A 14,430-nucleotide genomic window follows, 5' to 3' on the forward strand; every position below is an offset into this window, starting at 1 on the left:
GTGTAAGTAGAAAGCGACCAGAGGGGGCACATTATGCTAAATCTCCCGGAGGAAATGGGTGTGGGAGGTGAATTGATCTCCAAGTGAAAATGTTTGATCAGTGGGGGGGAAAGGATGGCACTGCTCGATGCTCATGGCGACCTGGATCAGGAGAGCCTTTGATGGAGATCTTTGATGCTTAGCAAGGGGTCTTCTTATAAGCAGAAGAGTGTTGCCCCTCAGTGGGTGGCAATGTTAATAATGTGGCAACTTAGCAAGATTAATTGGGACTGGGCTTCTGGATTAGAGTTGCTTCTATGTTAGACAAGGGATGGGGGGTAAGGACGGAGGGTTTAAAAGACCTGTGATCTGTCAGCTGAAAGAAAATTAGTCAGGGCAAGCGGGAGCCAGATTATCCAAACTTTAAAGGCATTAAACCCAAAATGGAGGGGATATTAAAAGTGTTTGGGAGGGAAATGAGCCTTCACTGTGGTTATACGTCAAAATAAAGCCTTTGTTGTAGAAGTCTTATAGTCTATCTCCTTTATTTCCAGTGGAATGAGCTGGAGAACATGATGACAACGCGCACATGATCGCATCTCTCTCCTAAAACCATATATATATATATATATATATATATATATATATATATATATATATATATTTGTTTGTCTTAACACAAAGGAAAAACATCACAAATGTACAATGTTATGACTAGGGTTGAGCCGATCTTGAGATTTCAGGATCGTTTTAAAAATCCAATTTTTAATCATTTTCCAGCCGATCCCGATCGTGAAATTTGCTCGATCACCGATCGGGATCCCATCTTTCCTGATCCCGAGTGCTCAACTCTAATTTTTATATTATAATAATTAGGATTGAGCCGATCTTGAGATTTCAGGATCCTTTTTAAAATCCGATTTTCGATCATTTTCCAGCCAATCCCGATCATGAAATTTGCTCCATCGCCGATGGGGATCCAATCTTTCCTGATCCCGAGTGCTCAACCCTAATTATTGTATTATAATAATTAGGGTTGAGTCAATCTTTCAGGATCGTTTTTAAAATCCGATTTTCGATCATTTTCTAGACGATCCTGATCGAGTAAATTTCACGATCGCCGATGGGGATCAGATCTTTCCCGATCGCTCAATATGGTACTACGATTGTATGTAAATGCAAAAGTATTAAATATAATGGTGCAAACTAGACAGTCTTAGGCTTATCTAAGTGCCTGATGCTGTTTGATAAATCTGGTGTATTCTTGTCGGGTCTAACATTACACAACTTTATCAGTTGGCTTAGTAATTTTGGTGGGTTTTTGGCATATTTTTTCAGCGCATGGGATCACATTTCAACCCCACCACTTGTCAGATAAGCCATGTCCTTTTTTTTTTTGCAGAAATTGTAAAAGTGTCTAAAAAGTGACTAAAACACTTGATAAATGTGGTGTGCAGCATTCAGGCACATTTTGCTTGGTAAATTTCTGTAAATCCCCTGTATTTTAGAAAATGGCCTCATCCTTAGTTATCTTCATTCCAAAATGACATGCCATTTTTTTGGTTGAGTTCTGATTCCCATGGACATGACCACCTGCAGTCCCTACTGTGTTGACTAGCCATGTTGAGATCTCTGTATCTAAATCAGCATCAGTACCATAGATGTTACATGGTCCTAGTATACATAGTGCACATAAGCAGGGACTGCTGTACGTATATGGAAAGATACATGAGAACATATCGTCCTGCCATTCACAGCCTGTATATTCTGATGCATTTGAGTTGGGCTGTTCAGAATCGGTGTCACATTTTGTGAATTGTAAGGACAGGTTCACATCGGCGCCCGGTCTCCGTCTTGGCTAATCTGGCCGGTTTCCGTCTTCTGCCCCGCGAAACTGGAGAAGGAGACGGAAACCCAGCAGTCAACTTTCAAACCTATTCACTTGACCGCCTGTGTGTGTCTTATGCCTGTCTGCAGGGTAACCTTTTTTTCTGACTTTGTGTCCCGCAAAAAAAAAACAAAAAAAACAAATGGTTTTCCCGGGGAAAGTCTGGTGTGAGCGTGGCACAATGATTCTCCAAATGGGCAAAACCTAGTTCCAACCATTGACTGAAAAGTGGGTGGTGGTCCTTTGGTGTCACTAGACATACAGTCTTTACATGCCATAGCCTGACGCATTATAAAAAACGGAGGTTTTGCTATCAGTCCATCATTCTATCCCTGTCAGGTATTCTTGCCACAACAAGTTACTGATTGGTAGGGATCTGAATGCTGGGATATCTACCAGTCATTTACAATGGGGTGTTTTGGCTTGGTAATGTCCTACACCAGTGCTCCCTAATGGATGTTAGATGGTTGCGCTGGTGAACTGAAAACTTCTTTGCTTCTGTTTTGCAACCCAGGTGGAACAGAAGTGGTATTTGGAAATACACGTTCTGGTCCATTTATTTCTATGTAGTCACTGATGATCGCTGAAGTACAGTATTCGGCTATCTCCAACAGCCCCATTAAAATGAATGGAGTAGGCATGGCTATTCCCAACCACTCTCTGCATTCAACACCCATGATCAGCAGCTCACCTTATTCTATGGTTAGGGAATAATTTGTTGTACCTTTCTAAGGTCGGGGATCCACTTTGAGAATATGCATTTTTAATAATCGTAGCATGTCAATTATACCTATGTAAACACTGACAATTTCCGCATAGGTATAAAAGAAGTAGGGTTGAGCCAATCTTGAGATTTCAGGATCGTTTTTAAAATCTGATTTTCGATCATTTTCCAGCCAATCACGAACATGAAATTAGCTCGTTTGCCGATCGGGATCCAATCTTTCCCGATCCCGATTGCTGAACCCTAGTTACTTTATCGAGTAGGGTTGAACCAATCTTGGGATTTCAGGATCGTTTTTTTAAAATCCGATTTTCGATCATTTTCCAGCCAATCAAGATCATGAAATTAGCTCGATCGCCGTTCGGGATCCGATCTTTCTCGATCCCGTTCGCTCAACCCTAATTACTTTATGGAGTAGGGTTGAACCGATCTTGAGATTTCAGGATCGTTTTTAAAATCTGATTTTCAATCATTTTCCAGCCGATCCCGATCGTGATTGTGAAATTTGGGATCCGATCTTTCCCGATCGCTCAATCCTAGGCCTTAGCCTAAATGGAAAGAAGATTAGAAATAAGGGTATGTATAGTATGTTTACATCTTATGTGTACGGTTAGATCTGCAATGTGTCCGACACCCAATACACCTGCTCTAACGTCATGACAGTATCTTCTGAATTCTAGTACGAAATGATCGGTCCATTCAATATTCCCTTTACTATTGAATAAACCACTGAGAATGGCCCGCCATAGAAGAAGTATCAGCAAAACCTGAACATGTTTCCTTCCCCGCAGTGCTCATAAATGATGGATCCGCATGCCGTACTGATATCAACAATTACCTGTTATTTCCAGGCACAGGTTTTCTTTTAAGATGTTTTACAGTTTTGCAAATGTCGAGATCTGCTGTAACTTCCTAGTAATTGGCTATTTTCTTCCTCCTATTTTTTAGCTGCCTCCATTTCTTGATGCTGCATTTCTGTCTTCCCATTAAAGAGGCAATTTGTCATTCTATCTAATGTTATTAATCAGGATACACCGCCGTATTCTTAAAATGAGATCATTTTGATAAATCATGCCTGACATAAAATGACTTTATTCCTTTTAAGTGCAATTTAGACTGTAAATTTTTTTCCCATTTATGATTCATGGGTGAAACATGGATAAAATCTGCTCTCACATTTGGACTGTATCTCCGGTGATAATTCACTCCAACTCCATGATGGAAATTCAGTGGCATTTGAATGCTGGCTCCATATTTTTCTGGCAGACGGTTGTCCTTTCAGTCCTGACATGCTCACATTAAAGCTTCGCTCCCCAAACTTGGGCTTGGCTTTATGCCTGAGACAACAAAAATGTAAATTTGACCATCGCAGTACATGTGTGTCCAGATTGTTGGCAGATTATTTTCAGGTTAGCGTTATTAGCTGCAAATAGAATTCTATATGTGTCTGTGTCCTGATTGTTTAGTATGTTTTTTTTTTTTCTATGTTGCTCATTAAACCACATTTATAGTGTAGAGTTGTCTTGTTTTATGCAATTTACATTGAATAATTTATAGAAATTTGCATTTTTCTTATTAAAAGAAGACGCAGAAAATGTGTAAAACTATTTAAAGCATTAGGTACATTTCGTAGGGAGAGGGGTGCTGAAAGGAGTGAAAGTGTCTGTGGAGAGAATTTATGAAGAAGCTGGTCTTAAATAGATCTGAATAAGACGGCATTCACATCTGTGCCAGAGTCTCCATTGGATTTTTTTTCTCTGCCGGTTTCAATTTAAAAACGTCAATGGGGTCCATTGGGTTATGTGTATGACTACTGTTTTAGTGGCCCACCACCCTGAACAACCCGAGGTTGTGAACCACGGAGAAGCAACGCTAGTGTAAACTGAGCATAAGAGTTACACACCTTCTAATAAGGTCAGAGGTAGGGTTGAGCGATTGAGATCGGAAAAGATCGGATCCCGATCAGCAATCGGGTAAATTTCACAATCACGATCGGGTTCCGATTCCACCTAAAAAAGATCAGTAATGGAATTCCAATGCTAATCGCTCAACCTTACCTCCATAGTATCGCTGCCGCTCTCTGGAGCTTCCAGCCATTGTTCTCGGTCTTCTGCTCTGTCATTCACACTCCGGCAGAGCGCCGTATGCCCCCCCCCGCTTCCCTAGGATAGTGTTACAGATGCTGCGAGAAGGCGTGGCTTGTTGTGGCTTAGGAGAGTGTGGGCGGGTACAGGGCGAGGAGACGTGAGTGATGCAGGGGGGACAGCAGGGGGGGGGGGGGGCTAAGTAGCCGGCGGATTTTTTAATCACTACACAGCGTGGAGTCCAAAAATTGAAGACTTCAATTTTTGGACTCCATGCTGTGTAGTGAATAGGATCATTTTTAAAATCCGATTTTGGATCATTAAAAAATCCCATTGACTTGCATTAAGATCGGAATTAGGATCGGAATCAGGTTCGGATGGAAAATGATCAGAAATTGGATTTTAAAAACGATCCTGAAATCTCTAGATCGGCTCAACCCTAGCCACAGGATTTCAGCCCGGTTAGCTAAGAGCATAGATTTCAGGGATAATATAAGTCCTGTTTTCTAGTGTAACTCATAATAGATGTGTTGACTGTTTTAAGTGACCAGAGCACCTTCAAAAATTTGCCCAACTGTATCTCAATTTGTATCCAGGCTAGAGGTGGCCCAACAGGTTGTTTCAATTGTTCAGCTTTCCCCAATAAACTTTTCCTATCACTCTAATATTGGTATCATTTACATTGATCACCATTACATTCACACATATAAAGTTTCATTCAATTCCAAAAACTCCTTTTTGGCTCATTACTTATTTTGTTAATTGAGTTCTTCCTTTACTGTATGTTGTATGTCATCTGGACAGCGGGTCATGACTAGGGTTGAGCAATTGGGAGTGGAAAGGATCGAGTTCCGATCGGCGATCGAGTAAATTTCACGATCGCGATCGGAATTCCTAACCCGATCTTTTCCAGCGGGATCGAGGTCAGAGGTTATCTCAAGATTGGCTCAACCCTATTCATGTTTATATCATTAATTGGGTTGAGCGATCGTGATCAGGAAAGATCGGCTCCCAATCGGCGATTGACCAAATTTTGCGATTGGCTGGAAAATGACCAAAAATCAGATTTTAAAAACGATCCTGAAATTTCAAGATCGGCTCAACCCTAGTCATATCTCATGGTGATGCCGAGCTATAGATGATCACAGTAATGACAGTTTTATGGCTGTCACCTATAGAGGGGAGGTGGAAACACATATATTAACATAGTCCTGGCCCAGGAAGAGCCTGAAGCTGATTTTGAAGTTTTCTTTGGTGATGCCAATACATAACACAACCACTCTGTTCGGCGAAGCAGTAAGGGATGGAAGGCCTATGAGGATGCTGCTGAGATGGCCACCTGGTGTTCTTAGGCAATCCCTTAAGCCATTTATACCGGAGGTTGTATTTTTTTTAGTTCTAATAATGGAACTCTGGGCATAAATAGGTTAAATAAATAAATTTATTATTTGAGTTTTCTTGGTGCACTTTGCCATAGGAGACAGTTAGGCCTGAGTGGGGAACAGTGAACACAAGCAGAGAGAGAAGCAGAACAAGAGTCTTAGTCCGGTCCTGAGATGAACTGGAGCTTTCTATCACAACAACTTAATTCAATTCATTTGGATCACTACAACTCATCTATTTATGTCCTTCATGATCATAAGGCTGTTTCTGAATAAGTCAGAGGCATGGTGCAGATTATCCTTTACTTACTGTGTGCAGCATATGATAGCTAGCCCGTACCCACCCACTCAGAAAGAGCTGCAACAACAGGTATGTTTCATATACTTCTCACAGAGAACTTAATACTTCAGTTACACAGTCCAAGCACAGACTCACTCTTCTCACTTGCACCCACGCTCTGTTTGTAGTATATAGAGATGAGCGAACAGTAAAATGTTTGAGGTTTGATATTCGTTTCGAGTAGCCCCTCAATATTCGACTACTCAAAACGAATATCGAACCCTATTATAGTCTATGGGGGGAAAATGCTCGTTTCAGGGGTAGGCAACATTCGATCAAATTATACTTACCAAGTCCACGAGTGAGGGTCGGGCTGGATCCTCCGAGAAGTCTTCTCCGTGCAGCGTCCCCGCGGCATCTTCTGGCTCTTCATTCACTCTGCCAGGCCCGCACTACAAGCGGGCATGCGCAGTCGGCTCTGCCCAGGCCCGATGCCTGGCAGAGTGAATGAAGAGCCGGGAGATGCTGCGGGGAAGCTGCACGGAGAAGACTTCTAAAGGTAGGAGAAGAACCAGCGTTGATTGGCCGACTGTATAGCATTCGGCCAATCAATGCTGGTTCTGCATCGAACTTTTACATTCGAATAGCGAGTGGTACTCAATCGAGTATGAGTATTTCGAATACTGTAGTATTCAGTCGAATACCTACTCAATCGAGTACTACTCGCTCATCTCTAAACTTTAATATTCTACATACTACATTAAGTTTAGTGGCATAAGTCATATTCTTCAGACCTCTGCCTATCTGACATTATACCTTAGATAGGTACCAAAGGATCATTCCCTTAACCATCAGTAGTGGTGCAAACAACATTTCACATGACCTGTAAAGAGGTGGAGCCGTGACAATTTCAGTTGGACAAATAGCCAATTGCTTCTTATGACTTATAGGTGTATAGTGATCTGTACAATATCATTGGGTAGCAATACTTTGAATACATTACAAATATTTTTCTTTGTTTCCCAGTGCTTGCAGTTTTTGGCGTATTGCTTTCCATTATTATTTCATATAAACTGCAGATCTAGGTCAGCTCTTTTTAGAGGCTGCTGAGAAAAAATGATTTTTTATGTTCATGTATTTGTTGGTGGTTGGTCTGTAACAGGAAGCAAATAATTCAGGAACAACAGGAGGGGGATGTTGAAATGTTTAGTAGGATCTTCAGGATGGCACAGTTACAAATTTAGAATTCACTTACAACTGTGTACTGTAAAATAAGAACTCTAAATACGTTGCGAGATGTTTTATGGGGCTTTATGTTCTCATTACTGAAGCTGGTCCTTATATTCTGTAAATACATCATTTATCATATTTCTCAAGAGGCCGTCGGCTGTAATGACCTTGCAATGGTTCCTCTCTTCCTGTATATGATTGAACTCATCAGTATCTTTGGAGAACGTTCATATTTATGCATTTTATAGGTGACAGACCTGTGTCTGCTCTTGTCTTTAGGCAAGGGATTGTGGGAACTTGTTGCTTTTATAGTCATTTCTTTCTCAGCAGTTAAAGGATGTCCATCAGCTCCCCAGAAACCTTAAACAACAACCATTGTGCTGTAGGTAAGATAAGATAATATAATCCTTTAATAGTCCCGCCATGGGGATACTCAGTGTGTTACTTTAGCATGAATAATACAGGAACATATACAAGCTCATGGCAGATAGAAAAGATACCAGGAGTCATAGCAACAAAGAATAAAAGAAAGACTTCAGGATCATTTAGTTCTCTGTGCGGAGTGTCTCCGCTTAGCCTGATGTTGATTATACAGCATGACTGCAATTGGGAGGAAGGATCTCCGATAGCTCCATCTCACACTTGGGGTGAAGCAGTCGGCCACTGACAATACTGCCCAGTGATAGCACGGTCTCTTACATGGGATGGGAGTTATTCTCATGGAGCTCACCACGGACAGTGTCCTTCTGTCACCCACCACCTGTACTGGATCTAAGGGCCTTCCCAGGACAGAGTTGGCCCTTCTTAACACCTTGTCATGTGAAGAAAAATCATACCTTTGCTATTTTTCACAACCCCGTGGATGCCAACAAAAGGAAGTTTTAGTCCATATGCGAATTATGCACTTGGAGCACTGGGGGCGTTACCTTTGATTGCTGGGCACCACCGTATCTTTTGTAAACACGCCACATAAGGTTTCCTCGTTTCCCCCAGAAATGGGGAAAACCAATGTGGTTAAATAAAACTGTGAGTAATGCAACGGATGCTAAAAAAAAATCTACTAACGGAAGAAGGTGGTGATGAGGCAGTAAGGATTTGTAGAGGAAATAAAGGCAAAGTGTGCAAGACAAATAAAAGTGACAGCAACAAATGAAACTGAGAAGTAATTTAAAAAATAGGAAAAAAACAATCTAAAATATTAACTACAAATCAAATAATAAGACATTTATAAGCAATAGAAACAAAGATGGCTAACCATAAGAGAGTGCTCCAATAACACATCATAAATCTATGTGATTGATGTGAAACTTGTATTGGACACTCACTTATGATATAGAGATACAATCCTTGAGTGATGTGTTACAAGAATTTAGGATTAGTAAATCTGTCCCATTGTGCTTATGTGCTGTTGAATGCAGGGATCCACCCGGACACAGCAGTCCCATCTCTATAGCTGACAACTTGGTTTTTCTAGCAGTTTCATCAGTAAGCCATTAGGTTTGATCATACATATACTCACATGACACATTGTAGCCCCAGAAACACAAAACTGTGTCATCTACAAAAAAAAAATTAAAAATAATAATAATAATAATTATAATAACAACTAAGGCTGAGCCGATCATGAAATTTGCTCGATCGCCAATCGGTATCTGATCTTTCCCGATCGCTCATCCCTATTCATGATATATACATGAATAGGGTTGAGACGATCTTGAGATAACCTCCGACTTCGATCCTGCAGGAAAAGATCGGGATCAGCATTCCGATCACGATCGTGAAATTTACTCGATCCGATCCCGATTGCTCAACCCTAATAACAACTGTAATGGGGAGATTTTTTTTTATTTTTTTATTATGAGCGCTATGCTATGAAACATGTTACCGCATTTCCCCTACTATTTTGTTTACATGTCCAGGATATATATTGAAAAAAATGACATGAAAATGAAGTTTATGGAATAAAAGATGGAAAATTGATTTGATTATCCTGAATCTGTGTAATCCATAGATTGGTAACTATTATCTCACGTGTAGGGCCACAGGATTTCACGTTATTGGGCGGTTGGGATTCCAAGACCACCATTTGATGCCTTGGTTTTTGACACATGCCTTGTTCAAAAATTAGAGTTTCGGTATGGTTTATAGCCACAACCAGATTTATTTATTTTTTTACACATTTTCTCCCATTAGGATGTTTTCTTGGTAATGGATAGGGTTGAGCCAATCTTGAGATTTCAGGATCGTTTTTCAAATCCGATTTTCGATCATTTTCCAGCCGATCCCGATCGTGAAATTTGCTCGATCAGGATCTGATCTTTCCCGATCGCTCAACCCTAATTCTAGATTGTATCAATATCCCATGTGTGACTAAGGACTACAAGAGACTTCTATTTCTGATCATTGCAGACGGAACGCGTCGCTGTATTATTTGCCATCTGATATTGTTTTGTCTCTCTCCTCAGCCTTCAAGTGACGCAGACTCCTGTTCTCCTGATCTGCCTTACACCCCCCTGCCATCAGTATCAAGGGATCCAACCAATCACAGAGGTAAGATGTACATGCAATATTATTTATATAGTCTTTTACTGCAAGGTGGTATAAAGTTTACAGCGCATCCTCCTGCTTACTCTCCAATCTTGCTGGCTCAACAGTTTTGCTTTCCATGCTGCACTTTTTCAAACCAATGATGATAAAACCATCCTTGTCAAGGCCCGGAGCCGGCGTATTGAGTTAATAAAAGCTAATGATTAGTGCAGGAGTTAAATAAAAGCAAAAGTTATACCTGAGACCACGAGATAGCAAGATGTAGGGACCAGCCCCGGAGGTCATTTGCTAGGTCACATAAGCAAAATGAGGATGACATTTAAGCTCCAACCTCCTAGACTAGATTTATTTCCCGGGGCTTGCAACACATTGCACAACTACGTGCATGATACATGATGTGAAATATCACTGAATATGCCTCATCTAGGGAGGTGAAGACATGAGTGATTGTCAGTATGGGAGCTTCCCTGGTTTTAGAAATGGAAAGAGATGGAAATTGTTTGCCATATAGATTCCTATAGGGATGCACCTATGTATTTGATAAAACACAGGGGTCTTTAGCAAATTATTAAATATTTTTTACTTTTTCTATGAAGAAAAGAAAGAGAAGTTGGTGATAAGTTGAATGTGTTGCGTGAAAGTCCAAAAAAATTTAGTTTGCGGCCAACATTTTGTCCAGCAAATTTGTCAGAATCTGCATAAACCTTAGCAGTGCCAAATTAGCACAAAATGTGTAAAATATTCAGTATATCAACCTTACCAATCTTCAACTGCCTCCTTATGGGGACAACCGCCGTCCACCACTGGTCTCTCTTCTTCTAGATCCATCGAAGACATATTAACATGTAACCACTAAAGTCTATGTTCTATGTTGACATGACAGACCGTGGCTATAGGCTAGTAGACAGAGATGAGCCCAGAACCACGGAATAATGTGCACAGAAGCATCAGACACTCAGTAGGGTGAATATACTCTTCTATTATTTACATGATAGGTAGCGGCATATATTGCAGAAGATCCAAATGTAACATGCACAGCAAAATTTGCAACTCCAGAATTGTATTGTGGGTTTTCCATTCCCTGATCATATCTTCACAGAAATCAAATGCAATGGATAATACATGGTTAAGAATGGCCACTGTACATACTGTATAGGGCAGATGGGCCAGATCACTAAAGTATGGGTCATAGTATATATACATTGCTGGTTGTAGCTAGCTACCCAAATGTGGAGGAAACTAAATGTTTGGTCTCCTGTGTCAAAGGTTCCCACCAATGACCCTGGATGTAACTATATCCAGAGTAGTCCGCATCAATGCTTAGCAATAACAAATCAATCTATACTTTCCTTTCCTACTTCTAGTACTAGTCCTTAGCATTAGGATATGTTTATATGGCTGCAATGGGGAGGTGTCTATATACACAGATCACCACTGCAATAACTTACTGACCTCATTGATATACTGTATCAATATACCGAGCAGACAGTGACAGGTCCCTAAATCCCTTTTGAGCTAATTTTCAGAAGAATAAAATCCTGATTTCGATATAAATGAGACTTCAATGCAGAATAAGGAAGACATCTTCGGAAAGTGTAAAAGTTACCCCACCCTACTGTCATTACTCTGATACCGCTTTTCCTCCAGACTCCTTTTAATAACAAGTATTCATTTATAGAAAGATCACAAAAAGGTGAAAAAAAAATACAAAAATGAGTAATAAAATCCTCAAAAAATAAATAAATCACCCATTCCCTAAAAATGTTCATCCAATCAATTGCGGTTGTATTACAAGCTGAGCTTGAATTACCATAACGTTGATATATAATACATGACAATTTATTATATGTAATGTAGCGTTCTATTTTGGGTAACAAATGTATTTTCAAGTCGCTCAACGTATAGTCCGTGTATAGTCCTAATGCTTTCTATTAAAGTGGGTTTTTTCAAGTCTTCCTAAGGAGGATGGTGATCAGCTGATTATTATTTATGCTTATATGGCACCATCATATTCCGCAGCGTTTTACAAACATTGTCAGTCACTGTCCCATATAGGGCTCACACTCTACATGACTGGGGGCTCCACATTACTAGAAGACCTCTCCAAGATATAGGGATATCTAATCATACTTTATCAACTTCCCATAACCCATGAATTCTACGAAAAAACTGTTCCAACTAAGAAACTGAAATATGTAGTTAAAGGGATCCTATCATTAAAATCAAATTTTTTGTCGTTGACACATAGGAATAGCCTTAAGACAGGCTATTCTTCTCCTACCTTTAGATGTCTTCTCCGCGCCGCCGTTCGGTAGAAATCCCGGTTTTTGTCTGTATGCAAATGAGTTCTCTCACAGCACTGGGGGCGGTCCCCAGCGCTCAAACAGCACTGGGGGCGTCCTCAATGCTCCGAGAGAACTCTCCAGCGACGCCTCCATCTTCTTCCGGAATGGCCTCTTCACGCGTCGTCTTCTGGCGCACCAGGTCAAACTTATAGGCCTCGGGCAGAGCCGACTGCGCATGCCCACAGGCCACAAGAAAATGGCCGCTTACTTACTGTGTAAGCGGCCATTTTTCTTGTGGCCGAGGGCATGCACAGTTGGCTCTGCCTGAGGCCTACAAGTTTGACTGCCAGCGCCGGAAGAAGACGCATAAAGAGGGCGTTCCTGAAGAAGATGGAGGCGTCACTGGAGAGTTCTCTTGGAACATTGGGGATGCCCCCAGTGCTGTTAGAGCGCTGGGGCCCGCCCCCATTGCTGCGAGAGACTCATTTGCATACTGATGAAAATTGGGATTTCTACCAAACGGCGGCGCTGGCGGTCAAACTTGTAGACCTCGGGCAGAGGTGACTGCTCATAACCGGGGCCACAAGAAAATTGGCTGTTTACACAGTAAGTAAGCAGCCATTTTCTTGCGGCCTGTGTGCATGCGCAGTCGGCTCTGCCCGAGGCCTATAAGTTTGACCTGCTGCGCTGGAAGTAGACGCATGAAGAGGACATTCCTGAGGAAGATGGAGGCATCGCTGTAGAGTTCTCTTGCAGCATTGGGGACGCCTCCAGTGCTGTTTGAGTGCTGGGGAACCGCCTCCAGTGCTGCGAGAGAACTCATTTGCGTACCAACGAAAACAAGGATTTCTACGGAACAGCGGCGCAGAGAAGACATCTAAAGGTAGGAGAAGTATAGCCTTTCTTAAGGCTATTCCTACGTGTTGGTCAGAAAAAACTAAACTAAATAAATCTATATAAATCATTGGTGGAGAATCACATCGCCTCGCAACATAGGGAGTACAATGGTTAATGATAACCCGCTGAATTGGGATGATTCTTCATTATGTCCGTGAGCCAGTATCCTCACTATTGCAGGGCTCAGAACATCTGCACAGCTTTAGAATGAGAATAAAAATACTTTCATATCTTCAAGTACCAAGTAGGAAAAACTTCCCGTGCTGTATGTTAGGCAGAGCAGAACCTTTCCAGGCTCACTGTCCAGATCTGAGTGATTTACTCCCCTGCTCTCCCACATCTGAGTCCCATTGTAATGTAACCAGTGTGTGGGGAGAGTCTGCAGGCCAAGGCTTCCTGTGTAATGTCAAACTCAGCACATTTATCAATGACAGTCAGGAAGGGTCATCCAGATGGAGAATCTCTTAATTCCTTTCCTGCTAGAGAATCTGACAAGCCCAGTTCGGGCCTGCCTATTTTCAGGGAGGAATGGTCATACGGTATTGATATAGAAAGGCACATGTGCATGCCTGTGTGTGTATGTGTGGGGAGGGGGGTATGGAGGACATTTCACATTTAGTTGTTATTAATGTCAAAGGTTTACAGTGAACAATTAACCATCTTTTAAGATGGGGACTTAAATATTAGCGTGGCAGATGTCTGACCCCCAGGACCCCCACAGATCAGCTGATTGAAGCAGCAGTGGTGTATAGTGCTACAAGCCTTAGGAGTCCAATATGGGGCAGTTTTATTATTGCTTAACACCAGTTTTTATCTTTGTGACTGTGAAGCATTTTATTGGAATTGCCTGGCTTTGGTTGTGATGTATGTGATTCCTGCCCTGAGTAATATATGCCGCTATCACTTTTAGTATTTTGATGCTGAGTAGGGTTGAGCTGATCTTGAAATTTTAGGATCGTTTTTAAAATCCGATTTTCGATCACTTTCCAGCCGATCCCGATTGTGAAATTTGCTCGATCGCCGATTGGAATCTGATCTTTCCCGATTGCTCAACCCTAATGTTAGCTTTTCCCACAATGATTGGCTATTAGCCAAGTATTCTTAAAAATAAACTCCGACCTCGATCCCACTGGA

At 41.4% G+C, this 14,430-nt stretch overlaps 1 protein-coding gene across 1 annotated transcript in view; it reads left to right on the forward strand.

The window, feature by feature from the left end:
- Positions 1–14,430, forward strand: part of LRMDA (leucine rich melanocyte differentiation associated) — a 508,960-nt gene that overhangs the window by 429,441 nt on the left and 65,089 nt on the right. Inside the window, exon 7 of the mRNA XM_075257984.1 lies at positions 10,033–10,117. Within this exon, the coding sequence (XP_075114085.1) occupies positions 10,033–10,117 (85 nt within the window). The remainder of the gene's footprint in view (positions 1–10,032; positions 10,118–14,430) is intronic.

The sequence above is a fragment of the Leptodactylus fuscus genome, chromosome 10, assembly GCF_031893055.1.
Source record: "Leptodactylus fuscus isolate aLepFus1 chromosome 10, aLepFus1.hap2, whole genome shotgun sequence".
NCBI classification, from domain to species: domain Eukaryota; kingdom Metazoa; phylum Chordata; class Amphibia; order Anura; family Leptodactylidae; genus Leptodactylus; species Leptodactylus fuscus.